General features: G+C 53.4%; 1 protein-coding gene across 2 annotated transcripts; it reads right to left on the minus strand.

Moving 5' to 3' along the window:
• Positions 1–334: 334 nt before the first annotated feature.
• Positions 335–16,830, minus strand: Chst1 (carbohydrate sulfotransferase 1). Of its 2 annotated transcripts, none has more exons than XM_055600208.1 (3): positions 16,724–16,830; positions 5,218–5,347; positions 335–3,833 (listed from the first exon to the last, which is right to left on the minus strand). In XM_055600208.1, the coding sequence occupies exon 3, from the start codon at positions 3,789–3,791 to the stop codon at positions 2,556–2,558; it is 1,236 nt and encodes a 411-aa protein (XP_055456183.1). In that variant the 5' UTR covers positions 3,792–3,833; positions 5,218–5,347; positions 16,724–16,830; the 3' UTR covers positions 335–2,555. The 2 variants fall into 2 exon arrangements, with proteins under 2 accessions (XP_055456183.1, XP_055456193.1); XM_055600218.1 differs by lacking the exon at positions 16,724–16,830 and adding an exon at positions 11,115–11,163.
• Between the last annotated feature and the right edge of the window lie 9,117 nt (positions 16,831–25,947).

Consider the following 25,947-nt stretch of genomic DNA (forward strand, 5'->3'; position numbering starts at 1 on the left):
CTCCTTGCACACCTGCACACAGGTACACAACCCACATGCAGAAATGTATAATCCGCACAGGAAAATAATAATATAATAAAATAGCATGGGCACTATAGAAAACAGAGCAGATCTTAAAAGAATTAAGAATCATTACCAGAGGATCCAACAACTATACCTCTGAGTATGCTCCCGGTTCCTAGCGTTATTCACAGCAGTTGAAACATGGATGTGACCGAAGGCTCGCTGAAGGGTAAACAGCTAAAATGTGTCAGACACTGGCCTTAAAGGGGGAGAATAAGGTGATGAACCTTAAGGAAATAAGCCAGCCACCGAAAGACAAATGTTGCATGATTCCATTTATATAGATAGCATCATCACACTAGTCAGAAACATACAGATGAAAGTGAGATGGTTGCCAGGGGCTGTGGGAGAGATGGGAGTGGGTTGTTTTGAAGGAACAGACTTTGAGTTTTACCAGATGAAAAGTTTTGGAGGAGGGTGGTGGGCATGATGGCACACTCTAGAGTATTTAATGAGGTGTACTCTTCAAAACAGTTCTGAAGAAGGAAGCTGGAGAGATGAGTCGGTGGTTAAAAGCACTGACTGTTCTTCCAGAGGACCAAGGTTTAATTCCCAGTGCTCACATGGAGGCTCACAACTAACTGTAACTCCAGATCCAGGGGATCCAAGTTTTGGCTTCCACATGTACCAGGCATGCACATAGTGCCCAGACATACAGGCAGCCAAAACTCCATATACAGAAAATGACGATGATGGCGGCAAATGACTGGAGTTCAAGGTTTAAATTTTCATGGTAAATTTTCTGTTATGTAACTGGAGCTTAGAGATGTCAGCTTGGGACCAATTTCTGCTGGGAGAAGGGATTCACTCCTGGGCCACGTGCTCTAACCCATCAGAGGAGCCAGTTTCTTTTTAGTTCTTAAATCATGGTAAAAACATACCATTTAATTTTTTTTTTAGTAACTTTCATGTTATGTATGTTTCTTGGGGTGAGGACTGGGGGAGCTTCTCAGAAGAGCCTGCTAGCTGGCCAGGGAAAGATGGTGAGTAAGCACAACACACACCCCACTGCTGTGTATACCAGGAAACTCAGCGGACTCCTTAGACACCGAACTGTTTCCAGGCAGCTTGAGGAGCAGCCCCTGCCCCGAGCCACCTGCATGTAGGATGCCCCTTCTCCCCTGCTTCCCTGGCCCCAGACCCCCTAACTAAAGGAGGAAGCCCTGGTACAGCAGGATGGGGGTCTCCGGGCCAGATTCTTACCTCATGCTGAATCCCAAAGCCACAGCTCTCGTTAAATACTTTGAGCACCGTGGCGGGAAGGTACCATCCATCTCAGCCAATAAGAAGGGAACAAAATTGAAAGCCCCAAGCAAGTATGGAGGGTGGCCAAAGATCTGGAAGGTGGGAGCTAGAAGGATTAGAAAGAGACAGTTGGAGGTTCCCGGGTGAAGTGGGAGGGGAAGTTGTAGATCATATCAAGATAGATCATTTATAAAGAATTTTAAAAGGATATTCTAGGTTTTTTTTTTTAATATAGTTCTGAATTGCAGGTTTGTCCATTTCATTCCCACTATTCCTTCTTTATCTTGTCTCCAAAGCCAGAAATATCCAGAGCCCATTGTCTATCATTCAGAAGGTCCCCCAAATCACACTCAGACAGTACTGCACATTTTTATTTACAGAAAACACAAAGCATTTCAATTTTCATTTAGCAAACTGATCCACATTTTTTGTCTTTTTTTTTTTTTTTTTTGGCACAAAGAAATATCACAGAGGGACCCCAAGATCAATCGGAAACGTCTAAGATTCATTAGCCATCCAGGGTTAGCCACAAGACTCAGACAGACAAGCTCACCACAAACCAAACAGAAAGAAAGTAGTCCCAGTTCACCTCACAGTAAAACCCTGCTCACCACCAGGCAAGGGTGCGCAGGAGGGACAGGTGCCCTGCTCCAGAGGAGGGAGCGCCTGTCTAGGGCGGGGGAGCAGGGATGGGGAGGGGCGGGCCCTTTCCCTAACCTGGGAGAGGTGGTCCCTTTGTGTCCATCCTCCTACCTTGAGGAGACAATTGCAAAAACTAGAAGTTGTGTGCCGGGCCGCCTCTCCTCGTGTGCCTTTGCGCACGCGTGAACGTGTGAGCGGGTGCCTGTAAACATTGGCCCCATCCGAATAGAGACCCAACGTCCTTGTGTCTGAACGGGGTGGGGGGGCATAAGCCATATCACGTGCCCTCTGCCCCAGTGATTCCCCTCCAGAGACATAGTGCAAATTTCAGGGGCAAAAAGGGGCAGGGGGAAGGGGAACGGGCAAGAGCAGGAAGGACACACAGCTGGTGTGGGAGGGACAAAAGGAAGGGGAGCGGGTAGGGCATGGGAAGGACACACAGACAGAGTGGGAGAGGGAGGAGGGTGGAGATTGGGTAGGGCATGAAAAAGACACGCGGGGTGGAGAGGGAGGAGGGAGATAAGGCAACAGTTAAAAAACGGCCCATAGAAGGTCCACATCAGCAAAACCAGCGTCACCTGCCTCCCACGCCCGCCATGCCCAGGTCACAAGAATGGGCGGAAGTCACGCTCCTCCACGAGGCTGATGGCCGGGTTCTTCAGCTCCTCTTCCGACTTGGCCATCTTGTAGCCCAGCTGAGCCAGCACCTGCTGGCAGGCGTTCTGGGCAAAGGCCACGATGTCATAGGAGAGGCGGAAGCGCCACTTCTCAGCCGTGGCTGCAGAGTTGCGCACCGTGCCAAATTTGTGCTTGCCCAAAGTGGGGTCGCCCCGCGTATTGTTCTGGATCCAGCGCGCCACATGACCATCTAGGGGGATACCTAGGAATTCGTAGATCTCTTCTGTCTTCTTCATTGGGTTTCTGGCCAGGTCCTCATAACGTACCAGCATGTACTTGCCCTTGAGCCAGGAGGGCCGCATGAGGCCGGTGGACACTGAGCTGGAGAAATCCTCACACACAGTGGTCAGCTGTGTCACGTCCAGGTTGTAGGGCTTCCTCCCCGTGCCGTACCAAAGCCGCCAGAGTCGGTAGGTGTCCCGGAAGGTCTCGCTCCGAGAAGCCAAGATGCCACGAGGGTCTCTCACCAGCTGGATGACCTTGAGGTTCAACCTGGGGTCTTCCACCAGGGCCCGCAAGTCGTTCACTTCAGGCACCCGCACGGTCTTGATGGCCACATGGCTGCGCTCTCGACAGGCCTCAGCTGCCAAGGTCAGGTTCAGCAGGCCGCACTTGCGCACGCAGTCCCCTTCCTCCAGAATCAGGTCGGGGGACCCTGGAGGGTCGCACACTGGACGGGAGCAGAGGACCCTGCTGGCTCCTCGGCGGAAGACCCTGTCGGTGGTGTGGTTCACGGGAGGTGGTTTGATGTAATTCTCCAGAAAGTAGAGATCGCAGTCATAAAGGCTCCTCAGCAGGTCCCGGCTGGCGCCCAGCATGACCCTGCGGTCTGCGGGGCTCTTGCCCTGGGTGAAGCGGGGAATGAGTGTGTTCTGGACGTGGTAGAGGGGCTCAAACAGGTAGAAGACGTCCATGTGCTGGTTGAAGAGCTGGCCCACGAAGGAGGAGCCGCTGCGTGTGGTGGCCAGGATGAGCACATGGGTCTTCCTGGAGAGGTTATAGGAGAAGGTGGGGCCCTCCTCACAGGGCCGCTCTGCTAGCCCAGTCTCTGTCAGCCCAGGGCAGGTGTGGAAAGATTTGGCAGTGAACGTGCGGATGGCTGTGTACTGGATGGCAATGGAGGCCAGGGCAAGGAGGAGGACAGCCTTCCAGGAACATTGCATGGCTGGGCACCGTCATGGGGCTGCTGCTCCAAGGCACGGGGTCTGTGGACAGAGGACAGCCAAGGATTTAATGCTTCGCACAGCCAAGAGCCGCCATGGGATCCAAGAGAACACCCAGCCCCTGCCCAGTGTTCATATAGCCCCTAGGACCTACAAAGCCTGCATTGGGCTGTCGTTTTCTTGGTGTCTCCTGGGAGCTTCAGAGAGCTAAACAGACAGACTCCTTATGCCCCAGGAGCTAAGTGAATTGTGGTTGCAAAGGCCTCCTATGGTGAGCTCTGGTTTCCCTAGCCCAGCCTACTTACTATGTCAAAGCCTAACTCCAGCAATTTCCATACTTTGGGGGGAGGGGGTGCGGGGTTGGTTCATGCCGCACCCTGACTTCTGCCAGCATCTCCTGGATTATGGACATCTTCTAACCACACAGGCTGATGCCCACCTTCCCAGACAATGGTCTTTCTCTCCATCATCTATCTACCCTTAGAGGAAGGATACACACCAGATTCCTCCCCCCAAATACAAGTCCTGGAGAGCAGGGGCCCCTGTGCCCCCAGAATTCTGAGTTGACAACAGAAGCCAGCTGGGCCAGGAACTGTGCACATCGGGCCATGGCCTTTTTATCTTGCAAATGAGGGAGCCCAGCTACCTCCAAATAAGGACCACTATGCACCTGGAACAAGGGCAGGTCCCAGAGGCTGCTGGGATGTATCTCTGCCCAGAACTCAGGGCTTGTTTCTGGCTGCAAGGTAGTAATGTTCGGGGCCCAGAGAAACAGTCTCTGGCTTCTCCAAGCCACTCCTTCATCTCTTTGGTCCACAAAAGGGAGGGTCGGGAGGAGCCACAGGAACATAGAAAAGGGAAGCCTATGCCATGGGCTCACAGCATGCCCCAAGCATCTTGCAAGGTGATCCAACAGATGCTGCCTCAGCCACCAGGTCCTGAGAAATGCCAGAGCTGCTCACAGACCCAGTGCCAAGGAGCTCAACACTTAGCAAAGGAGGACTGCTGTGCAGTGGAGACGGCAGCCAGTGTCTCAGGCCTAGCCTGGCAGTCCAGTGATCTGCACCTCAGCCCTGTGGCTGCGGAGACAGTGGACAGGATGGGCTTGGGTTCCAGTACGCCTCTCCTTGCCCTTCTTCTGTGCCCTACAGTCTGCAACCCAGGCCATGAAACATGACTTTCCCTGCTCCCCGAATTGACTGCTGACTCGGGGCTCCAGCTGATCTAACACGACCCCTGAGCCACGACACCCTGACTTCCAAACTGCAGCCTCTTTCACCCACCCCCACCCACCCCTAACAAGCCATGATCCCTCTGCCCATTCTGGGGCTCCTGTGGGCAGGAGCTGGCCAGCATGCATGTCTACGTGTCTGAGGCGGCAGGTTCAGATGGATTCTTATTAGAAATGAATGGAAACAATCCTGACCTTCTAGAATTCAACCGGTCCTGTGATGCAGGCCGATCACCCCAGGCCTTCAGGTCGAGAAGGTCGTTCCAAAGGAACAGCTGGGGACAGGGGTCTTCTTCCAACCATATGCAGCACACACAGCAGCTACCTGAAAGCCAAAGGCACACTTGACCAAGTCCAAGTAAAACACCTAAGCCAGGACAACTTTAGTTAACTCCTACTGAGCGCTCACTAAGGCTTTTACCCAAATGAACAGATTTGCTCTGTAAGCAGGTATCACGCACAACAGTTAGCAGCGTCTGCTGCGGCCTAAGATCTGCTTTAAACCACCACCACCACCACCACCACCACCACCACCCCGGAACCTGTCTACTTTCCCTCCGAGACACAACTGTGTGCCTCATACTTTGGCACACTTGGCCTTCAAACATGCACCAGGTTCTGTCCAGGCCCATCCACAAATCAGCACGGGAGGGGCCAGAATAGAAGGGTTAAGTTGATGGGTTCTGAGACTTGGAATGCATGTTCTCCTTTCTGCCCTCAGGTCTGTTTGTTGGTTGGCCCATGGCTGGTGGGTAAGTAAACTTGTATCCTTTCTGTATATCCTTCCCACAATCTGCTGTGTGTCCTGACACCTGTAGGGGACATGTAAGTGTACTCCATTTCCCAAGCAAACAGAGTTGCCATTTTGGGTACCCTGTCACCCCTAACAAACTGCTCTGGGAGGGCGGGGGCCCACTCCTGTTGCTCGAATTGAGAATTTAAAGACTGTTCTATGGCTCACAAGTGGGAAAGAGCAAGTGCTTGAGTCCTTCTGCATCAGAGTCAGGCCACTGTTCTAATCCCTTCACCGCTGGCTCGCTGTCTCAAGGAAAGAAAGCAGAGCTGTAAGCTTCACTTGCCTGTGGAAAAGCACAGGGCCTGGGGCCAAACTGGTCATCCCTACTGAGGCTTGAGATCTGGGAGCCCTATTTAAAATGTGAAACACCATATCATGTGTAGGAATTGGCACAAGGTCACCACCAAGAGGCAATTAATAGAGGAAGCCTTACAAGTCCAGATTCTTGGGACCCTCTCAGTGTGATCTAAGTCACAATCTAGACCACACCCATCCTAGTCCCTGTGGCAGAGGGCTCTGCCCGTGGAGGGAAGGCTGAGGGTAGCGGGAGCCCTCTATCTTGAGTCCTAGCCAGTTGCCTCAGGAAATACCACGTCCTTTCTTCAGTAGTGACATCACTCAACTCAGCTGTGTTTCTTCACGGGCATCTACCGGAGGTCTGGACCAAAAGACACTGACCAAAAACTACAGATGAAATGATACCAAGGATAAAGTGGCACTCCCGAGGGACTCCTACTCTCCCTGAGTGAGTACCCACCCTCAGGCACGCCCACTGCCCCCACCTCCAACCTCAAGGCTATGAGGTCACCAACTCACAACCAAAGCTACAGCAGCTTTTCCAAGTTCATGCCCCAGGTAAGGCGAGATCCCAGGCTATGTGCTCTGAAAGCCATGTTCAAATCCACTTGTTGGATCTGATCCAGTCCCACCCCTATTCCATTCCCTTTGGTTTGCATCAAGACAGGTTCCCTTGGCCCTTTCCACTCCCACCCTGCAACGCCAGTCAAAAGATAGAATACACGCCGAGTTTTCTTCAGAGGACAGCCTTGCCTCCTGCCCAGGAGGGGACGGACGGTTCAAGCTTGTTACCCCAATTTTCCTTCCCAACTCATTTGGAGGGACCCAAAGCCAGGTCTAAGAGCTGAGGTCCTGCTCAAAGCCATAGCTCCCTATGGTGAAGAGACTCCTCTTCCCAAGGAACAGCGTAGGCACTGGGAGCACAAGCTTGAGGCCCAGCTGAGGGCCATGTACCCGCCTTCCAGGAGGGCAAAGCCAGAGCACGAGAACAGGAGGGAGGATGTTAGAGCCCCCTGAAAGTGCTCTGCTATCCTGCCAGCCTGGCACAGTCAAGTCCAGAGCTGGCCAAAGGTCCTTGGTATGCTGGAGGCATCTGTCCTGAAAACCAAAGGCCCTGGGACCAGGTCCTGTTGTTCCCAGGCAAGCCCTGGCCTCTGTGAGAGATATTTCTCAATAGCCCGGCCCTACAAGCCAGACTTGGAGACCACATCCCCTCCTGGGTTTCCAGTAGCTTCTGGCATGGCCTCCCTCATTGGTGTATCAGACCTTGAGCACAGGAGCCCAGAATCCCACCTTCTTGTCAGAAGACGGAGGACCTGGTGACCAGCCAAGAGACAGCTCAGATTGCAGAGTTGTGGTCAGGTTGAGAAGGGAGAATGCTGCACAGGGAAGCTCTAATTTGCAGCTCAGGGGTCAAGCCTGCCAGTCAAAGGGCACACCTCTGGCATAGCACCAGCTGGGTCTGCGCTTCACTTCCCCATCTGTAAAGGTGGCCTAAGCAGAGCGCTGGTTGTAACTGACTCAAAGCATTTATTCATGCCCAACATTAGGACAAGACTCTGCCTTGTGTTTGACAAGTGACGCCTGGCACCAGCACCGCGGCCTACAGCTCAACTGTTTATGTTCTGGGAGCCTCGCCTAGATTTCTGGACTTTGCTTTTTGTCTTAGGGAAGCACCTCAGGACGAATTACCCATACCTTAAGACTCTGCTCTAACAGAGAGGGACCTCTGTAGGCTTTGCCCACCACTCCCCCAAAGCACTTACTCAGCCAGAATTTTCTGTGCTAGGCTGATGTGATGGTATTACTGCTTCCCTCTAGTGGCCATAACTGGTAGTACATCCTGCTAGCTCTATCTTTTTGCTGTGTCCAGAATTCAGACCTAATGGGAAGCCCAAAGGTGCCGTGATGGATGGAGGTGTGATGTTACAGATTGCAGTGAAGTGTGATGATGGCATCTCCATCTAGGTTCTGGATTCTGATCCGTGGAGATACTATTCCTCATCCACACACCAAGAGGCGAGCAACAATAGGCAGTCCGACCCACGCCCGGCCCTCACACTGCCCAGACTGGAGAAGCAGTGTGGAAAAGAACACCACTGGCAGGAGTGGCCTGCAGCTTTCTGCCTGTCTCTAGATGACTGGGCCAAGCCCCATAGCTCTTAGTACCTGGGGTTTTCCTCAGGTCCAGTAACAAGGACCTCTCTGCCTGAGGGAGGACCCACCCCATGTCCAGGGCCAGCTGAGGCCAAGTTCACACCAAACAGAATCCCCTATGGACTGTGAAAAAATTCAAGTCACTCTCCAGAAGAAATAGTGCTCGGTGTCTCTGCTCTCCCCCTACCAACCAGCAGCCCCAGCCCTGATTGCCTTTCTGAGACTAACACCATGGGCCCTAGGATCCAAGGGCTTTGCCCTTAGCTGAGTCCCCCTTCCCACCCTATGGGGATCTTGGAGATCCACAGTGAGTCTGTTTACCTTCCCTGTTCCACAGGCTCCTTGGAGACACCATCCACCTTCCCAGAAAATGCCACCTGTGCCCAGCTTTGCACGCATAATTTGCAAGTGTTTGGGAGCTCCTGAAGCCAGGGCATGGGCTTCTGCTCCACTGAGCATCCTGGGGCTGTCCTTTTAACTGATTAAGGCAAAGGGTGCTCACAAAAGCAAGCCAAAAAAAAAAAAAACAAAGTCAAGAAAATTACAAAACATGTATGTCCAACTGTGCCATTTGGTTGGGGCACACAGTGCATGAACCACCCCTGGAGCCTTGTGCACTGTGCCAGTATATATGGCTGCCTGGGAAAAGAGGAACCAGGAGCCTACAAAGGAGTGAGCACAGGCTACGATAGGTTTACGATTATCTGTGGGAATACAGTGACCTCATCCCCACAGAAGAGCTGGAGAGGTGTCTGAGGACAGGGTTGATAACTGAAAATCATCCCCAGCACCTTGCAGATTCCTTCTTCACCCTGGTGACGCTGCCTATCTGCCCGTCCCTCCCCAACTTTCAACATATCTGGTTAAGACTTCCTTGTGTTCGAATTAAGCATTAGCGCTGCTTGGGTAGACGTGAGGCCCAGTGGATTGGCTGGACCTACAGCAAGCATTGGGCCTCAGAGGCCCAGAAGGCTCTGCAGGAAGTAGCTGAGGCTACGCCTAGACAAGTGGCATTTTCCCCCAAATGCTTTTGAAACAGCACAGAGAAGAGGACACAGGGAGCAAGGGAACATGAGCCTGAGTATCTGCTACCTGAACAAAGCCAGGACACTGGGTTCCAAGGCTCCGGGACACCACGCAGACATCCAAGCAGGGGGCAGAGGGCTTGGGCAGGGGAGAAGTTTAGCTGCAAGGTAACTTCAGGAGACAACATGTTTAAACCTGTTTAGCCAGCCCTGACCCACCATGGATGTTTGCTTAGTTAAGGCTGAAAAAGCAAAACAGCCAGGCAATTTTTTCCCCTTCCAAGGAAAATTAGGTGATGAAAATGAGGCAGAGAGAAAACAAGAGTGTGAACATCTGAAAGAAGGAGCCTTGTCAGTTAATAAATGCCAAGTAACTTGTGGGCTTATGAGTTAGAACTTCCTGGCAGCCAATGAGAAAAGGAAAATAACTTAGTTACATGCTTCACTAGATCTATGAGATAAAAATTAAAGCACGTGATTGAAAGACATCTGGCTAATAGGTGCTGGGATCACAAGATATCCCAAAAAGTCTCCAAAAGCCGCACAGTGCCATGAACCCATGATCCCACACCTAACAAAATCCAAGGACAAGTTCCCTAGGGCTGCATCTTGAAGTGCCCTTCAGAATATTGTACGGAGAACACAGAGTGACCTTGCAGAAATGGTGACCAGTCCAGGGGATAGTGGAGGCAAAGAGCTTCCCTTTAGTGCCACTTTAACCTCACTAAGGTCTATGGGTCTGTCCTGCAGGATCTGAACAACACAGGAAGGTGTTTTGTGCCCAGATTCTGGGGTCCTTAGGCAGAACCAGATCCTCTTTTGAGTATCCCCAGCAACAGGTCTTAAAGCCAGGCTTCTCAAAGCAGACCCAACCACACAAAGGGTCATGAGTCCTTCATCTTTTCATGGTAGGCAGAGCCGCCTAGCACGCTGAGATCTCCAGGCAGTCATGAGAGTTAGCACTGACACTTTCGGCTGTCTTGAGCCTCTCTGTAAAGTTGTCAAGGGTACTGGAGGAAAGACCTGCCGGGGAGGCTGGGTGGAGGCCTCATTTCAGCTGTTTGATGGCTCAGAAGCTTTGAACCAGATGCTCAACCTCTGCTGGCCTCTGTTGCTCCGGGGCGTGAAATGAGAGAAACAAGGCATCGCAGCCAGAAAGCAGGAAGTGAAAAGCCAAGGACAGGAACAGTTCAGCAAAGTCTAGGTGCAGGTAAGACTCATGAATGGGTGTCCACTGTCATGAACTCAGGGACTAGCCTAGACCACAGCAATCCTCACAGACATGACTTGAGTCCCACCTGCAGGGACCTCAGATGTAGGGGAAGGAAGCAACTTTTGTCCTATATCTGCTGGTATGGGAGCAAAGTCCTCCCTGCTGTGGGGTGAGGGGCTGCCCTCCTGTGCTGACACAAGGGCCTATGTACAGTAACCTGAAAGGAGAAATGAGTCAGAAGGCTGGACCCTGTCTCAGCCAGACCAGCCTGTGGGAGGCGGAACTACTGCCCCAGCACTAGACGGAAAGGCCCCGGTTTCCTGCCAACCCCCCTCAGCACAGCCACAGCCAGTCCAGTTGGAATAGTACTGAGGCCCCACACACTGGGTCCCAGCGTGGTTTGGGACCCAACTTCAAGGATGAGAAAATATCAACAGAAGCCTGAACACCCGCAGCTGTTGCCCTGCTGGCAGCTGGCGGAGGCACCTCCTGTTACTACAGCCTTAGATCTCCATCTCCAGCCACCTGCACGAGGCCCATCTGCCCTGTGTGCACAAGGGATGGGGGCTGGGAGAGCAAGAGAGGACGGAGCACCAAAGCTCACCTGAGTCTTGAGGCTTAGGTGGGATGGAGCCAATCCAAAGAGATGACTTCGGGCCTGGATCCCACAGAGGGGTGCTCTCCCAGATGAGGAGCAGAAAGGCTCCCTAAAATGGGAAGGAAGTCCGACAAAAAAAAAAAACAGCTAGTCTACAGGGAGGCCAGGATACCTTTCAACTGCTGTGATCCAAACCCTGGTTGCAACCACAGGGCTTAAGGCCCAGGCCACACCTAAGAACACCAATCAGCACCAGGACACCCAAGGGTAGGTGCAGGGAGTACCAAGGAAACCACCCAAACAGGTTAGTGCTGATCATGACCTCACCATCCACCCTTAATCCAACACCTACTGACAAGACCAGGTTCTGGTGGTGTCACTCGCTGGGGACAGGAGCTGCCCTGTGGCTCTTCACTGAGGGTTCCCCGGCATGCGAATGGATCTGGCTATCTCAGTGCCTCCCAGGGCTCACCCTTCCCTGCTGAATGACAAGAACACAGATGATCACAAGTAGATGTGGTTCTGCTACCTTCTCTACCCCCAACTCAAGGCTCTGGGGGAGTTAAGACCTTGAAGCTACAGCCCAGGACTGTAACAACACTCTGCAGCCAGAGAACATCAGAGAATGACTTTATGACTTCTAGGCCTGAAATTGGACGGACTGAATGCAGGGCTTAGGCTCAAGGCCAAAGGGGCAACCCTTCTCTCTACACCTAGAGCTTGCCAGGGAAGCTGGAGCCAAGGACATGCCTGTGTGTCTCATTTGCCACCTCTCCTGGGTGACAGAAAAAGAAGGCACCACGCTCTACCCACACTTGTCACAAGTAGAATGAGCATCTCTGGCCGCTATGGACAAGGACCTCTGAGTAAGGTGTCACGTAGCTGTTCCCCTAGGACAGCTAGAGTTCAGAACCATGGGTGGCTGCCATGTATCACCCTAGGAGACCTTTCGGGGAGCTGAGGGTGCAGACACAGCTGTGTCTACTTCCCAGGTAAGACTCCGAAGGGTTACATAAAGGGCCAAGCCATGTCTCATCGGGTAAAGGTGGCTGTCACCCAGCCTCGTGTTCAGAAATTACCCACATAGCAGAAGGAGAACCGCCCACAAGTTAGTCTCTGGCCTCCTCTCAGTGCTACAGCGCAGCACATATGCAGTATGTGTGCGTGCACACGCAGTGAAATTAAGAATCTGTAACTCCCTCTTTACGGAAAGACCATTTAGGTGGATGGATCACACAACTCAGACGCAGCAGAGTATGCTGCGGGAGCCTGCCTGTCAACCTCCTTTCCTAACTTCCCCCTGCACTGTCTGGACCTCCCACTCAGCTTTCCTGATCCTGCTGACCCATAGTGCACGCTGAAGCAGCGCAGGCAGGTGGAAACCAGGCCTGCAGTCTCCCGCAGCCTGACCCTCTCTGAGCCCTGCACACAGGAAGGGAAGGCCACGCCCGGTTCACAGGACTCAGTCAAGTACAGTGAGTTCTCAGCACTGGGATGGGTCTGCAGACATCGCTCAATTAGCGCTATCTTCAGAATGCCGTTTTCTATACCCTGCAGAATCCTTGAAGGATAGCTCCGGGGAGCTCCCCTCCCTCAGTGTTGGGCTTGGGGCACCTGCACACTCAGAAGCCGCTAACAACTCACGGGCACCCTAGAGGCTCCAGAGAAGAGCAGGGCCCGGCCTCCCCTCATCACTGTGAAAGAGGCCATGCTGCCAGCGATCCCCAGCTCACCGCCTTCCAGCTCTAACCAAGGAACAAACACAAAGAGAGAATCTCTAAACATTTAGAAAACGCGGGAACCCTGTGCCCCCACACAGCACCATGGGGATTTATAAAGAACAAATCATGCCTGACAAACTTGATAGCTTTCCTGATAGAATTACAAGACTGGTAGATGAAGGAAACGCAGGCAGGGTAATATATCTTGATTTTTAGCAAAGCATTTGATACAGCGCCTCGAGTAATCTTACAAAATTAATTCAAACAGACTTGGCCCTCAGCTCTTGTCATGGGGCCTAAAGGCAGGAGGAAGCACATCCCAGGAGTCCCGAGTAGGGGAGGCAAGGCCATTGGCAAGGCCTGGAAGGCAAAGAGTCTGGGAAGGGGGGCAGGGCTACCGGTGTGTGCCAGGCCACATCTTATCTAACATCTTCATTAATGGTCCTGAGAGAGGGAGTAAACAGTCTGCTAATGAAATTTGCAGAGGATATTAAATTGTAAGGTGCTGTGAACACCAATGAGGACAGCCAAGTGGCCCAGAGAGACCCAAGGCAAGACCCAGATAGCTGCCAGGGTGGGGGGTGGAAGTAGAGAAGGGGAGGTGGAAGGCAGTTGCCAAGCTTCTTGGAGAGCTCCGAAGACAGAGGGCATCCCCCCAGGTTGTTATGCAGGTGCAAGATCATGGCTAGCTTAGGCTCTGGCCTGGCTGAGCAGGCAAACCCCAGGAATCTTATTTTGGGCATCTGTAAAATAGAAGAGCCAGCAGATAGCTCCCTTGTAGCTGACTTAGCTGGTAGGGGTGGGTGAAGGGAGTTTGGGGAATTTGGGGCAGAATTCCCCAAACCTTCTAAGAGGCGACTCCCACCCCCCCCACCCCTGTGCAAGCCATGGAGGGGCTGTGGGGAGGAGGCTCCGCTTGTGTGTCACTGGCAGCCTTAACCTTCCTAGGCAAGGCTCCCCGGTGCGGCTGGGGCTAGCACTGTTAAAAGAAACCTCTCCCTGCTCCACTAACCTAAGGACTGTGCTCCGGAGTCCCGATTCTCATAACCAGATGGACCAGCCTCCCAGGATGGGGGGAGGGGGGAGATGGAGGCTGAGCTCTTCTCTCTGCCACAGCATGCCTTTCTACCTGTACCTCTTCTGTCCTAGCCCCAAGAAGCTCATCAACCAAGCCTCCCCCAGGATGGTGAAGCGAAACCATGTGGCCTTGGAGGGTTTCTTCTCACAAGGTTCCTGGACAGGTAGAGTCTCAAATAAGAGCCAGGCTGCAAAGTACCAGGCCGAACAATCCTAAATAAATCTCAATGCTGACTCCCAGCCGTGGTGCCAGGGCTTCAGAGGACCATTTTTCCCAGGCAGGCCAGCCCAGGCAGATGCCGTACCACCAGCTGGGACACAGGGCAGGAAGCCAGGTGAACCTCTCCCCGATAGATAAGTAACCATGATCCTCTCCAACACATAACAGCACTGCAGTGTGTGTTGACCTTTGGGAGGCCTATTAGATGGGGATTCTTGTGGCCTGCAGTTTACAGAGAAAGAAACTGAGGCACTGAGAAGTCACCTACCCAGAAGATCCATGGAGAGTCATTCGCAGCCTGCAAGTGGCCCTCGAGGGAGAAGACTTTGTGTGCAGGTGGAGGGAGGCAGCCTCTCCTCTGGGGAGGCCAGCGCCTTCCTTACCCATCCATCATTCCAACCAAAGGGAGTTGGTCCAGCTCCACCACACTTGTGGAGCCTGATTTTACTATATGTTTCCCTTCCTCCCCCCCAATGCCGCGCTACACCGAGTCCTCTGAACAAGTCTGTTTCCATGGAAACCATACAGTGACTCAGGGCTTCAGGACCTTCTCTGAACCAGATTATGACTGTCAAATGCTCCCTCCTCACACCAATTCAGACACCCAGTGTGCAAGGATGGGGCACCGCAGCTGGGCAAATGGGACAGGGGTGGGGTGGGGGACACAAACTGGGCGTCACCGAGAACCTGACACCCAGGGCTCCTGCAGACTCAGTGGAACAAAGATGTATCCCTCCTTCTTGCCGCCTGACTTAGTCCCTGTCCTGGCACCCTCAAGGCAACCCTCCCTTTGGAGCTAGGCCCCTTAGGAAAGGGCACAGAGAATCAGTACCCTCCTTTGAACCAGAGCCCACACTGAGCAGAAGTGACACAGGACCAGGGTAAGGGGAGATATGCTAACTGAGGGTGCTCAAAAGGAAAACACCAACCCAAAGCTTCACAACCTCTCAGCAAAGAGGGATTTGGATTTGGAGTCGGGGGTGGGGAGGCAGTCTGCTCTGAGAGGAGGAAGCAAGGTGTTAGGGGAAGGATGGAGTGTTATCCCAAAGCCCCCAGCAGCACTGGGAGGGTAGTCAGCAATGGCTTCCTTTCACTTTTGCACACCCTTCAGCTGGCTCCCCACAGACGCTGTGGCCTGGGCTGGGTTTGAGCCATTCGCCCACCAAGATCAGGGACAATAGCGAGCCATGAAAGTTTGCAGTGCCAGGCTCCTGCCAGGGTCCAAGACCCGAGGGCACCCGCTCCCTCCTTTCCCCAGCAGCTCCCTGAAGACCCAAGAGGGCGCGGGGCGGGGGGAATAGAATAGGTTGGAAGCTTGATATCTCCCTGGTGAATCCAGCGTGTGAGTCATGACGGTAGAAGCACTTTGAAAAAAGAAACAGGGTCATCGCGATGCCTAGAAGTGTGGTGCCTGCTGTGGACTGGAGCCTGGGAACTGGCTGCCAGGTAAAGTCTCTTTGTGAGGCAGCCAAGCCCCACCTAAGGGGCTGAGGAACCAGGGAAAATAGCTCCGGGGTCTATAAGCCCGTCTATCTGCCTCTTACACCTACCTGAGTATCTCTGGCTTTCCCAAGCGGTTCCCCGCCCAGGCGGGATGCCTGCCTCCTGCCACCATCCTGGGTCCCTTCTGTCCTTAGGTTCTAGGAGATACTGGGCTGAGTTCCTGTCCCCCAGTGGACACGTACCTCCCCTGTCCCAGCCTCAACCTCTCAAGGATCAGCTATAACATCCCTGGCACCTGGACCCCCAAAAGCCTGGGTCTCCAGGAGCCTCTTACTAAAAACAGTTAAGTCCATCAGGAAGCCGGTACTAGGAATGTAATCCCGAGAAAGGGCAGGCCTGTGGTAGGGAGAGGTGAGGCACCTGAAATCAGGCCAAGGTGCCACCCTAGCAGGCCGTGAGGTCTCATCTTCCTTCCTCAGACAGCTTGGCCTTTTAACCCATGGACCCGAGCTCAGGCCACCGTCGATTGTTACTGTAAAGTCAAACACTGCGTCCCTTCCTGGAGCCTGAGAGAGGCTACCCAGTCCCCACCCCCTGTTCAGGCTTGTTTTGGCCTCGCGCGTGGGGCTCTGCACCGTCAGGCGGCCCCAGCCTCCTAAGGGCGGCCCCAGCCCATCACAGCATAGTGGAAGCCGATGCTGGACCGAGGCTACTAGCAAGAAGCTGGGACAGCGCTTTGCCTCAGGGTGGAAGCCTGGTTAGGAAAGTTAGGCACCCGAACCTCGGGGTCTCTGGCAGCCTCGGCTGTTCCGAGTCTAGCGGGCTGGGAGACGGTAAAGCCGGAGCAGACACCCGAGCGCGTTCCGCAGCAGAAAGGCAGCCCCCGGCCGAAGCTCATCCCAAGTTTGCTGCGGTCGCCAGATAAGGACGAGGAGGGCTGGGGCGAGAGCGGGTGCTCCCAGGCTACCAAGCCCGGCCGACCCCTCCCAGCGCCTAGTACTCTGCGGTCCCCCGGCACCGCCACCGCCTCCGCGCACTGCCGGCAGACACCGGCCCCCAGCTAGGGGCGTCTCCCGCCGCGCCCGCACCCCTCCCGGCCGCTGCGGTGCAGTCAGCTCCCGCTTGCCCCGGGGCCCGCGGGGCCCGGCCGATACCTGGTGGCGGGAGCGCCGGGAGCTGCTGCAGCGCCCAGCGCCGGCTCCATCCTCGGTCTGGAGTCAGGCTCGCCGGGGTCCCGCGGGTGGCGGCGGCGGCATCCTCCTCCTCCTCCTCCTCCTCCTCCTCCTCCTCCTCCTCCTCCCGCGCCCTGCTCCTCGGCCTCCCTCCTCCCGAGCCTCTTCCTCCGCCTCCGTGCGTCCCTCACCGGCCCCTCTCCATGGCCCGGGGGGCGCTAGCCCAGGGTGGCTCGCGCCGCACAGTGCTTTCTCCTGAGCAGAGCGAGAAGGCGACCGTGGGCCAGAGGGCCACAGGCCAGGGACCGGGACCCCGAGCACCGCAGCCCCAGGCTCCGGAGGAGAGCAGCAGCCGTGGAGGCCGGAGTCTCACGGAGCACCCTCCTCACGTCCGCGAGCCGAAAGCGGCGGTGGCTACTTCAGCGCTGAGCTAGCGGGTGGCAGGCGCTGCGGTCCCGGCTCCACCCCCAGCGCCGCCCGCCCCTCCTCCGCCCGACCCCGTCAGCGCGCGCCCTCCCGCCCCCGCGCAGCCCCGGAGGGTAGCGCTGGGACATCCCCTCCAGAAGAGCTCCTGGGCCAACCCACCCGCGGGCCGGGGCAGCCACGCCCACCCCTCACCCCACCCCACCCGAGTTGAGGAGGCCAAGCAGCTGGAGCACCTCTTGGCCGACCCTCTCTCCTGCACCCGCCACTAGCGAAGGCAGGGCTCGCCAAAGCCTCTGGGTACCCAAGTCTGGCTGCAGCAACAGCCTGACCCTGGATCCCAATCGCTAGCCTTTCCCCAGCCAGGACAACCCGAGACTCCCGAACCCAGAACTGGAGTCGGTTTTCCACTACATACCCCTGCCTCCCTGCTCCTGCTCCCTTCACTACCAACCCCGCCACCCCCACCCCACCCCTGCCAACTAAGAAATGTTTCACTTGCCCCAGGTTCTGTCATGCCTTTTTCAGCAGGGGCCTGGTGGAGGTGGCCGCCCGCCTGCACCCCTCCCGCTAGTCCAACACTGGAGTTCCTTTGCGGGAGGAAGCCTTCCACCCTGCCCAATCCCTTCCTCCTGGGCTACATCTGGCCTCCCAGGTGAAAACCAGTAGGCCGGCGCTTGAGAGACCAGGCTGGCACCGCTGTGGTCCCTCATCCTCCGCACAAATATTGACGGAGCATCTCCTGCAGAGGTCATAAGCACCAAGCGCTAGCTGGTGGTAAGACAACAGACCCCTGAGCTCTCACTGTGGTCCGGAGGAAAAACAAAGTGAGCCAGCATAAGAATGTCTGTGGCCCCTGAGCTGGAGAGGAAGAAAACCCCACTTCTGCCTGTCCACCACCAGGGCCGGGCCCTACCATGGCATTTTCTCATCTGAAGATCAGTAGATAGTTTGCAGGCCTCTGGCCAGGAGCTTGTCCAAAGGCAGAGGTAGAGCAGTGGGCTTCCATCTCCACCATCCCTGAATTCTCCTGGAATCTCTCATTTCCACAGTCTGTCCATCCATCACGCCAGACATGGGTGCAGAGGACAGCAGGGCTTTTGAAAACGAGGCTGGAGTTTCCCAGGGCAGAGAAACCTTTGTGGGTTTGCTGTATGGCTGCATGATGCAGATTCTCTGTGCCTCAGTTTCCTCGTGGGAAAATGGGGATCTTATTTCCCAGGGCTACTGTGAACCCCAGATAGTAAAATAGATGTAAAGCACACGGTGCTTAACCACTTTAGTCGTCGGTTTTGGAGTGGATGTTTACTTGCTAAGAAAGGAACAACATGCCTAGGGATCATCTGGGAGGCCACAAGAGTCGTATCTTCAGAGAAGTCTCCACGTGGAGTCTGATGGCATGAAGGTCCCTGCTCCAAGGGTCCCAGTAGGCTAAGTGGCCATTTATCTTGGTTACAGTTGCCAACTCCTAATTATAAACTCCTGTCCCCCACCCTCTCCCAGAGAAGGCAGCTAGGGTTGCCTTTCCTAGGTCCTCCGAAGCGGCAGCTCCAGCTCCCGCTCTTCTTCCCCCACTGCAGCCAGGGCTGTAGGGCCCGTTCTCAGCCCCAACAACCCAGGTGGCCACATAGGTTCAGTTAACCGGTCACCAAACAGTAAGTGGCTATGTTCTGAAATGCCCAAGGAGAAAGAGCTGGCCTCGAGGGAGCACTCCAGGGTTCAGGCCCCTCCCCTTTCTCCAGGAACAGCCTGCCTCCCCTCCCCAAGGATGAACCCGAAGGTCCTCTTTTCACCCAGGCTAATCCTTGCCTGAATCTCAGCTAGACAAGAAGAGTCAGGGCTTAGTGCCTCCTCTTTCTCCCACTCTCAGATCCCAGCAACTCATTTTTCAAACTCTTCTGTATTTCGGGTGGAAGGGGGGGGTGGCTAAAATGTAAAGACAGAGTGGAATTGGGGAAAAATATAAACTCTAAAAATAGACAAAGACCTGGTCTCAGAGGCACCATGTCTGTTTACCTGGGATCTCGCCACGCAACAAAAGCCTGTTTCTCAGGTGCCTACTGTGTGCAAGGCGCCTTGGCAGGTGCTGTCCAGGAAAGGAGCACTTCGGGGAAAGAAGCAAAGGCTTTGCACTCAGGAAGCCTGGCTCCCACAACCATGAAACAGCAAATAGTTATGGGGTGGGGGGCAGCTGGAGAGGTGGCTCAGCCATTAAGAGCACACATTGCTCTTGCAGAGGACTCCAGTTCTCAGCATCCATTTCGGGCAGCTGACACTGCCTGTGGCTGCTGCTCCAGGGAGCTCCAATGCCCTCTTCTGGAAATCCACTCTTGTGCACAGACGCTTACACACATAGACATACTTTAAAAATAAGTTTTCTTTTTAACTTTAGAAAGAACATTCACTGAAAATGTGAATTTTTTTTTTAAGGGTCCTGGGAAGTCAGAGGTAGATAAAGCCTTGGAGGATCATTCAGGAAGTGCTTCCTGGAGGAGGAGGAGGAGGAGACTTCAGGAACTACAGTTTGTAGGATGGACAAGGCATACAAGGCAAGGGAGGAAACAGCAACCGGCCTGACTCTTTGATCTTTGCTAAGAAGACTGCTGGAAGTGACTAAGGTCTGGGCTCTCCTTTGGAGCTGGGCATTGGGGTGTTCTCCTCTTGGAGATTATTTTGTTGGATCCTCAAAAGCAGCCTGATGTGAGAGGAATTGCCATTCCCACTTTACAGATGAAGAAACTAGGAGCCAAAGGAGGCCTGTGACTTGCCCAGGTTGCAGAACTGGTAAGTCACATAGTAGCCAAGCCAGGGTCTCCTACTGGGGGCCACACTGGGCCAGCCTGGCTCAAGGAAGTATCCATGGGAGGAACAGGAGGCCAGGTGGGTGGAGAGTGGGGCTCTTAGCAGCCCCTAGACAGAGGAGCTTTCTCCAGTATCGCTCCTAGTCGCCCAAGAGTTCAAAACAAGGTGTTTCCTCCTCTTTGCCAGCATTCTGCTCTTAGAGGCAATTGGAAATTTGTTAAGGGATTTGGGGCTTGGGATCTTGTCATTTTAATCTCTTTCAAGTATCCATGTGGTGGCAGTCTGTGCCACCCACTTTTTTATTTCAGTCTGTTCTGGGAGATTGATGGCCCAGGCTTTAAGATGTGCAGCAGAAGTCCTCCATTCCCCGTGTCTCCCTGGGATGCTGACAAGACTACCAGCTTGCAGAGGGCAATGCCCAGCTGTCCCCAGACTCCAGGCCTAAACAGCTTTGGCACCTGTAGAGAAAACCCTAACCACAACACCCTGGGTAGGGTAGTTAAGCCCAGCAGGCCTATCTCACTGGGCATGGGAAAGGGCTCTACTGAGGAAGGCCGCTCAGTTGAGAACATGCTGCTGACCACACTGGGGGCCCGAGAGGGCACATGACTTACCCAAGGCCACACAGGAGATGTACCTAGCGGCTACTCCAGTCTACAGCTTCCTAACAGAAAGGTTTCTTATACTTTCCTGCTTCTGCTCCAGCTTCTGCCCAGATTCAGGCGAGTTCCTTTTCTGGATCAACTGAAGGAATGTTGCCATGGTAGGAATAAAACAAGTATTTGAAACCTTACCTGGGAATGGCCACATGCTAGACCCTCAGAATTATAGCATGTGGTTGTTCCCTGTGCTTCTCTGGGACCAGAAGTCACCAGACCTGGTGAGCTCATAGCTTCAGAAGGCCATGCTAGACTGAAAACACTTTACTGAGTCCACGAGTCCTCCAGATGAGGCCCCTTAGAAGCTGCCGCCCCACTGGATGCAGAGAGCTGTGAATTCCTCAGAGGGACACACTGTGCCATCCCCAGACCACCAGCAGCAATCCAGCAATGTGCAGCGGAGGTGTTCTTCACTCTTGAAGAGGCTTGAAGGGTGTGTCTCCCTTACCACATGATGCAGGAAGGACACCATCTTCCCCAGTGCCCCATGGCCCAAAGCAACAATGCTATATCAACCTACAGTGACCTCCCTAGCAAACAGCCTGTCCTGCTGACAGCTGTAACATCTAAACCCTGGTCTCAAGTCCAGGCTGAGGAGCCCAGGACGAACATCTTTGTCCTTCTTAACTGTCTTGTTCCTTCCAGCCACTCCAACAAAAAGTCCCCCTCCTTCCTAGTTATAGAACCAAGTCCCTCGGGGAGAAGAGAGGAAGCCACCAAATCCTGAAAGGGAGGGAACAGAAAAGTTAAAGGGCTTTGCTCTGGTCAGGAGCCAAACAAAGACTTGAACAGCCATCTTGTGACACACTTGCTACTCAATAGCTCCCAGCACCACCCTGACCCCAGAGGCTCTTGGTTTCCCTGGGTCTGATAGGGAAAGGGAGGTAGAGTGATCCACACTGGGAATTAGAACAGAAGGAGCAGGCTCTAAGCTCCCTATCCTCCAGGCTCTATCTTCCTTCCTTTGCCCTCACGTGGTCCAGCAAACTCTTGCCAAGGTAAGTGGTATCCAAGTCCCTTAAGTTCCCGAAAGGAAGGAGAGGTCAGAGAAGGCCAAATGTCCACTTCCTTCTGAGGAAGAAGCATGCCCTGAGGAAGAGCCTTTCCCAACCCACTTTTGCCAGCTCTTGCCACACTCAGCCCTGTTGCCCAAGTGAAAATTCAGGGGTCTAGCTGGGGACATAAGTGCTCTTGGGACCTGGAGTTTCCCAAGGGCTACCCCACAGCCTTCCTGCAGTGGGAGTGGAATTACAGCCTCAGGCCTGGGTTCAGCTTATTTAAGCAGGCTCCCGCCACCACCACCACACATCTGGGGCCAGAGCCAGATCCTGAGAAGCCGGCCTCAGAGCCCTGAGGAGGCAAACACTCTGACCCAAGACAGCAAGGTCTGTGGCTCTGCAACCCTGCCACTGAACCAACAAGTTGGTTCTGTGAGCCTCTCAAGGGCCCTGAGATTAAGAAGGTGATGGAAGTTAGGAACTTATAGCAAGAGTATGAGCTGCTATTAAAATTCCCCTCCTGGGTAGTTCTTGGGCCTCTCTGAGGCTGTTTCCATGGTGAAGGGAGGCTGACACCGGGAAGACAGGCTCCTGGCCACATGGATCCCTCCTCTGCGCCTGTCCGCAGTTCTGGACGAGACACTTGAGCACAGAGTATGCAGTCTAGCTCAGAGCCTGGCAGGTGCCAGAGAGAGACTGAAGGCAATACCAACCTCAAGCCCTATGGACAAGGCCTCAAAGTGGCAGAGTTAAAAGAAAGGGGCAGTATCTGGGTCCAGAGAGTAGTTCAAGAGCTTATTCTGGAACTATCCGAGGCCACAAGTGCTCCGAGGCCATGCTCTAGGAATAAGAGCTACCTAGAACAGCCACCGACTTCCTCATACTACAAGCCTCAGAAAACATGATCCTTATGTGATAAGCCCACTTACTGATGCCTTCTCCCCGGCCTGGCCCCTTCCAGTCTTACCTCCTACTTGCTCATTTGCCCACCTCCTGCATCTCTCATCCCCTCTTGCTCAAGGGAGCGTCAAGGGGTTTGACATCTTCTGGTCCCAATTCCACCTTGCAGCAAGCCTTGGCTGGGATGGAGAAGGCTGAAGGCCCTTCTGGAACATTCTCTGCAGGCAGGAGCAACAGGCAGGGCAAGAATAGGCATTGCCTCCAACAGGCATGAATCCAGGGGTTGGTGAGCCAAGAGACAGTGTTAGAGGGCCATTTCTGCAGTCTTGCTCATGAATCCTTCATCAGGGTAACCTGGAGCGCTAGCCCCTAGTGCCACACTAGAGTAGTCTGGGATGCTTCCTGTAGAAGGAGAGACCTGGCAATGGAGGTCTAGAGCTGCTTCCACGGGACCCTCAACTGGCTGACCACCCTTACCCATCCCAGGAGAGAGAAGGGCAAAGAAGACATCCAGTACTCATGTATCTTACCTGGACTGAAGTCCCGTATCTTGAGGACCCAGTTCAGAGGCCGTCATCCGGACTGACTCTGGAGAATGAAGCCAGGAGGAGCTGGGACTCTCTCCCTTCTTCAACTGCAACTTCAGCCTCCCCATCCAACAAACACAAGACCCACATCATCCAGCTCCCTCAGGGTCCAAACCTCCTCTCCATTAGATCCAGATCAGATCAGATCCAGGCCCAGAAATGCCTGGAAGGCTGGGGAAAGGCCTTCTACTGTACTCAACTCCATGTAAGCAGCGTCACAGAGACCAAAATGTCCACGAGTCCAGAGTGTAACGCTTAAGACACCCACCAAGGACATCTCCCATTCCTGAGTCTTTAGGGTCACCTGGAGGCTCTTCTGACCAATCGCTGAGCTCGGATTACAACATCAATACCATCCAATCCAGTCTCCACAAGGGCTGCAATGACTAACCATTGGGAAATAGCAGGCGTGTAGTCAAAGTACCTCCCTTGCCAGGCCAGGAGGAGCTCAGAATCTCTCCCTTCCTCTCTCTGAAGAACAATTGTACCCCCTGCCAGAAGTGGCCAACTCTTGGTCAGGAGACTGAGGTCACTTCTTCCACTGGACAGCCCAGGCCTAGTCACTGCCAATACCTGCATGGCTCTGGGAACTCAGCCCAGGAACAATGGGGCCATTCACTCCACCTAGCCTGTGCATAGTGACCCTCCTGGCCTGTCTTTGTGCCTAGACTATGTATTAAATGTGTATACATGAGTGTGTGCATGGGGGGAGGGGGTAGAACTGAAGAGCTCAAACAGAGACAGCAGAAGGAGCACCAGCCAGGAATTTGTAAGAATACCAGTCACTTTTATTGAGCAATTACTGTATACACGTATTATCCTCACAACACCCTGTGATTCAGTTCCAGTATAACACCCCAACACATATTTGTTGTTGCCAGGGCCTTGTGCATGCTAGGCAAGCACTCTACCACTGAGCTACATCCCCAGCCCTTATGCCACATTTGAAATAAAAGAAAACAGAGATGATAGTGACTTCTACACAGAGGCCATGACTCCGAAGGAGCAAAGGGGGCCTTTCTGAGGCCCCGTTCTTAAAGGTTGCAGTCACGTGGGTATGCACCTCTGCAGAGGTGCACTGTGTGGGCCACCGAAGAACTGTGCAAAACAGAAAAAAAAAAAAAATAATGGTGTTTGTAGCAGCCACGGGATGGAACTTTTTCCAGCCGCAAAATTAAATTTCCAGCAAGGAAGTGTTTTGGATACTCACATAGGTCTCCTAAAATAGTCCATTAAGTGGAAAAGAGCAGCATGCAAGATGTTGTTTTGCAGAGAAATATGCAGATACATATACTAAAATGCCATCTATACATGTCTGCCTGTGTGTGTGTAGATCATTTCCAGAAAGAGCCCCAGAAACCACGACTACTTTTGGAGAGAGGAGCCTTCTGGCCCCAGACAGAGGCAGGAAGAAACATTTTTACAGTATAGCCTTTGTTTCACCCATGGGAGCAAATCACTTATTCAAAAATGAAGGGAAATTAAAACAAACACTCAGAGAACCTAAGTTACACGTTCCCAGCTATTATCCCAGTGGCTTTTATACTTGTGAAAAAATCAATAGATATGTTCACACAAGTCTTTCTGGCTGTGGTTGCTCACTCCCCACCTCCCCACAATGGTCAGGGTCCACTGTAGACTATCCAGGACCCACATTGTGGCCAGGAGCTGGAACCAGGTTGAAGCACCAGAGTATCTACAGGCCTGATAAAGCCGAGCAACCCCCACACCCCTGAGTGAGATGTGTGCTGTAGGATGCTGATATTTCACCCTGGTTTTCCAGCTGAGGGTGACTCCCCAGGTCACAACACAGACAAGTGGCTTGGAGCCCACATCTCTGCCTCCTCCTTGATGTCTGCAAACAAACCCCAACTAACAATGGTCTGAGCCTGAGGAAGATCCAGAAATCCAGGCTGAGAGTCTCATAGGAAGCTGTGACCCTAAGCTAAGAGATAGGGAATGAGAGTAAAGGCAGAGAGGCTTTTGCTGACAGCAGCAGAGTACACAACTTCTTGAAAAGATCCAGTGTGACTTTCTGCCCTATGTTCAAACCCCACTCCCAGCAATGTGCTGACCTTAAGCAAGCATATCCATTTATTTGTACCTACTTTCTTATTTTCAATAATAAAAAAAATTATGGCACCTACTGTCTATTTGAATGGTCATGAGGAGAACTGAGTCGACAGTGACCCCTGATCCCTGAGGTTAAAGCAAGGTAGGCACATCTTTAAAAGAAACCCTAGCCAGCAATAGGATCTTGCCATCAACTTCTGGAGAGTGATCAAGAGCATTGGCAATAGCCTGTAATGATTAGGGGGTCTATGGGACCTCACCAGCCATGTATGGCACTAGACTTTTTATTGATCAGGCTGAGGCATTGTTACTCCATTATGGGTCAACTCCATTTAATCTGATCAGCAGCTTCCTGCTCCTGCCAGTGTTCCCGTCTTCCCACCATTAAGGACTTCTAGCCCTCTGGAACCATAAGCCAAAATAAATTCTTTCTTCCTTTAAAAAAAGAAAAAAAAAAAAAAAAAAGGAAAGAAATCCCAGAAGAAAGTGCTGGGTCTGGGGCTTTATTTGTTAAGCTGCTAAGAGCCTCTGTTAAACAAGGACTGGGCCAGGCCAGCCAGACACCATAATCAGGGCAGAGATATTTTTTAACAGTTTATGAAACGCTGTACCTCCTCCTAAAATGGTGCTGGGTGTCCCCTGGGTTCCCCCCTACATGAGAGTTGCCAGGAAAGTGAGAGTCACAGAGCTGAGGGGCTCTGGAATCCAGCCTATCTCTATGTATCTACCAGAAAGCAAAGGGATAAGCATGGGCAGTCCAGGGC

This window comes from Psammomys obesus, unplaced genomic scaffold (genome assembly GCF_907164565.1).
Source record: "Psammomys obesus unplaced genomic scaffold, mPsaObe1.curated_primary_1811, whole genome shotgun sequence".
Taxonomy (NCBI): Eukaryota; Metazoa; Chordata; class Mammalia; order Rodentia; family Muridae; genus Psammomys; species Psammomys obesus.

Bases quoted from the DNA above. Each gene is read 5' to 3' on its own strand.
- Chst1 (XM_055600208.1), bottom strand. From the start codon at position 3,791: ATGCAATGTTCCTGGAAGGCTGTCCTCCTCCTTGCCCTGGCCTCCATT.